The sequence below is a fragment of the Epinephelus fuscoguttatus genome, linkage group LG12 (assembly GCF_011397635.1).
Source record: "Epinephelus fuscoguttatus linkage group LG12, E.fuscoguttatus.final_Chr_v1".
NCBI classification, from domain to species: domain Eukaryota; kingdom Metazoa; phylum Chordata; class Actinopteri; order Perciformes; family Serranidae; genus Epinephelus; species Epinephelus fuscoguttatus.
This window is the reverse complement of record NC_064763.1, coordinates 30,012,218-30,015,670: the sequence shown is the minus strand read 5'-3', so window position 1 is coordinate 30,015,670 and position 3,453 is coordinate 30,012,218. Positions and strand designations below refer to the sequence as shown.

The following is a 3,453-nucleotide window of genomic DNA, read 5'->3' as shown; positions in this document are numbered from 1 at the left end:
TTACAGCAGGGGTGGACTGGGACTAAAAAACAGCCCTGGACTTTGACTCGGCCCAGCTTACAACAACCGGTGCGCATATAGCCTGAATAGACACCAGGCTCTTCAAGCGAAGAGCCTGGTGTCTATTCACTCTGAATTTTGTCTGGATTCTGGTTCCGGTCTAGGGAGTGGATGCGGTATTCACCAATTTCACCAAACTAAAAGTGTTCACCATCGTAAAACTTTAAATTCTGGCGCACCATCGATTTGGGGTGATGAGGGGTGTAAGAAAATTGATTAACTTAATGGCTTGGGGCTTTTCTTGTAAATTATATTCTTTAAATTAAAAGTTTCACTGCATTTTTATTAGCTTGGTGTTTTTATTTTTACGGAAAGGCACATCCATTGAATTCCGGATCCTGTCTCACTCGCCCTGGTTCCGTTTCCTTACCAAAACGGCCACTAACGGCCCCAGACTAGTGCGCATACGGTACGCGCTTCGTTCTTCTTCAATTTGATTGGCGGCCGGCCGGCTCATAGATATCTATGGGCCGGCTGGCATCCAATTTCAAGGCTGCCACCTAGCGGACTGGACATGGAACAGTAGATTATCAGGAAGAAAAAGGAAAAACAAACAAACAAAAAAAAAAACCCCAAGAAAAACGGTGATGACTGCGTGGCGGCCGCTGGCCGTCCTGGAGTACCGGCCGTTCTGTGATTCTCCAGAACCTCCAGATGGCCAGTCCGCCCCTGCTTTACAGTACCATAAAAACAAGAAAAATGGCACACCACATTGTGTCCATCATAACACCCTGACTATACGTCAGCCACACTCTAAAAAATAACACACCAGTTTAACTTTTAAAAAATGAAGGTAACAATTTGCATGCATCTTTTTACGTAGTTCAAACTTTCATAATCTGACAAACTCAATTAGTTTAGTGCAACCAACATGATTTGCTTTGAACTTGAAAAACGTAATTAAGTTGAACCAACTTAATATTTATCCAAAAGTGGTCAAACTATTCTATTTAAGATATTCTGACTTATCTATTGGATTCTATCCCACTCAAAAATATCAAACATGTTCGTATTTTGACCAACTTCTTAAAATAAGTTGCTGACTGACTGAAACACGTTAATGAAACGAATGTAATTTTTTAATACTGAAAAACATCTTTGTTTTAAGAGTTATCCACTAAACCCATGAATAACTTTTTATAGTGCATAAGTGAAGTTTTGCAGAAAACTGTTGGGACCCATCTCAGCTTTTTTGCCTCTACTGGGACACAGTTGTATCAGCACACTTTGCGCTTCCTGCCTGCCACAAAATCTTTATAAAACTGAGAGGCTGCTGCCCGCGTGGGTCACACTGTCAAGGCAGTCAGGTGAGGTAAGCTCTGATGTCAGCCTCAGTTTATCACACATTCCTTCTCAGTCACGTGCTGCACTGTATCTGCCTAACTCTGGCTTCAGTATGTTTCAGGTGGATGAGAACTACACCCGAGTGTCAGAGTTTATCATTGTGGGCTTCCCAAGTCTCCAGCCGGGGTATTTTGACCTGGTGGCGTGGTTCTTCTTCTTCCTCTATGTGACCACAGTGGCAGGCAACCTTCTGCTGGTGGTGGTGTTTGCTTTGGAGCACACTCTCCAGAAGCCCATGTACATCGTCATGGTCAGCCTGGCCCTCTCAGACACTGGTGATTACATCTCCTGCTCTCAGGATGCAGTGTATCACTAGCTACAGCTTTCATGAAAATATTGCTCCCAACAGGCATCACTTGGCTATTTTAAAGAGAAAAACAAATATTGATGGTGTCATTGATTGTACAAATTCCTGTTGCTGACCTTGTGACCTAGATCTGCTTTGTCTTGTCCGTTCTCATTTTTCTTTTCACCTCCTCTCTTTTCCTACAGGCTTTGCCACAGTGGCTTTACCCAAACTAATCGCTCGCTACTGGTGGAATGATGGGAGTCTTGGCTTTCACACTTGCCTCTTCCAAGAGCACATGATCCACTATTTTGGCTCCTTGAACTCCCTCATTTTACTGACCATGGCCCTGGACCGATATCTGGCCATCTGCTTTCCCCTTAGGTGAAAAACAAAACAGTTAGTCTAACCTCTAAACCCTGGAGTAATTCTAATCTGTTTTTTTTTTTTTTTTTTTTTTAACCTCCCTAGATATCCGATGCGGATGACAAACCGAACCATGACAGGCCTCACGCTCTTCTGCTGGATGGTTGCACACATCTTTCCTGGCATCAGCACCATCAACTTTGCCATGATGCCGTTTTGCGGGCCCAACCAAATCATACATGCCTTCTGTGACACCATGTCTCTCACGGCTCTAGTGTGCGGGGACCCCAGCCGACAATTCAGCGCCGCCTTTGCCGGGGCCATGTTCATCCTTTATGTTCCTTTAGCCTTCATCATCTTTTCCTACATTTGCATCGTCATCTCAGTATTGCGAATGGCCAGTGGACAGGTGAGCTTCAACTCTAAGATAATGGTGTATTTTTGCATCTTGTACATTTGTCAGATCAAGCCAGATACTTTCATTTATCATTTATTTCTTCTTGTTACTGCTGCTCTCCTCAGGGCAGAATGAAGACCTTCTCTACCTGTGCCACTCAGGGCTGTATCATCTCTATCTACTACATACCACGTTTCTTCGTCTACTCCACACCTTTCTTCCCTAATCTGACAATGACCCCTGACAAGCGTATAGCCACCACCCTCCTCTACAGTCTTTTCCCTCCACTCATCAACCCATTCATCTACTGTCTGAGAACCAAGGAGATCAGGCAAATATTCACACGCTGGGTCCAGAGACGAAAGTGCATTAGGCCTATGAAGCAAGGCCAAGTTGTCGCTGCCTGACTCTGTGTCACACTGACAAATAATCCGTGATTCTGATGTGAATAAATGCTTGTATGACAATTTATGAATCTATATGGTAATATACATAGAAAGAGGTCAAATAGACTGTTTGATTATACAAAAAAATGTTTTAGTGGGAAAACCCAGGCATAAGTCTGTCCCCCTCCTTTTGTCCTGCTATCTGTGTGTATCTGCTTTTATTCTAAAATAGAAAACCATTTTTCATTCACCAGTGTCAGTTTCTTGTTCTTAAAATGTGGTGTGCAATACAGCAGGAAGAGGCTGACAGTTTGGGAATTTTGGGAGTTATGGTGACAAATGACATTGACATGATTTGAAGCACCATATTGCCTGAGTCATAATTTTGCAGCACAATATGGCTGCTGTGGTGAGAGACAGATGATATTTCCATCCTCTCGTAAATCAAAACAGAAAGAGAGTGAGAGTAAGGCTGCAGACATATCAGATACGGCCTGTCAAAACCAAAACAACAGAGGGGAGATTTATAAATATTGCACAAAAGAGAAACAACAGCAAATGCTATAGATTGCTGGGTACTTAGGGAAACAATAAAAATAAAAAGAAAAATAACT

The 3,453-nt window shown here is 42.9% G+C and overlaps 1 protein-coding gene across 1 annotated transcript; it reads left to right on the top strand.

Moving 5' to 3' along the window:
* Positions 1-647: 647 nt before the first annotated feature.
* On the top strand, positions 648-2,860 carry LOC125898624 (olfactory receptor 2A12-like). The gene is given in 7 exon segments (XM_049592469.1): positions 648-739; positions 1,273-1,339; positions 1,341-1,372; positions 1,456-1,679; positions 1,897-2,074; positions 2,162-2,465; positions 2,579-2,860. Coding segments are annotated over 7 exon segments (1,179 nt in total).
* The last annotated feature ends 593 nt before the right edge of the window (positions 2,861-3,453 follow it).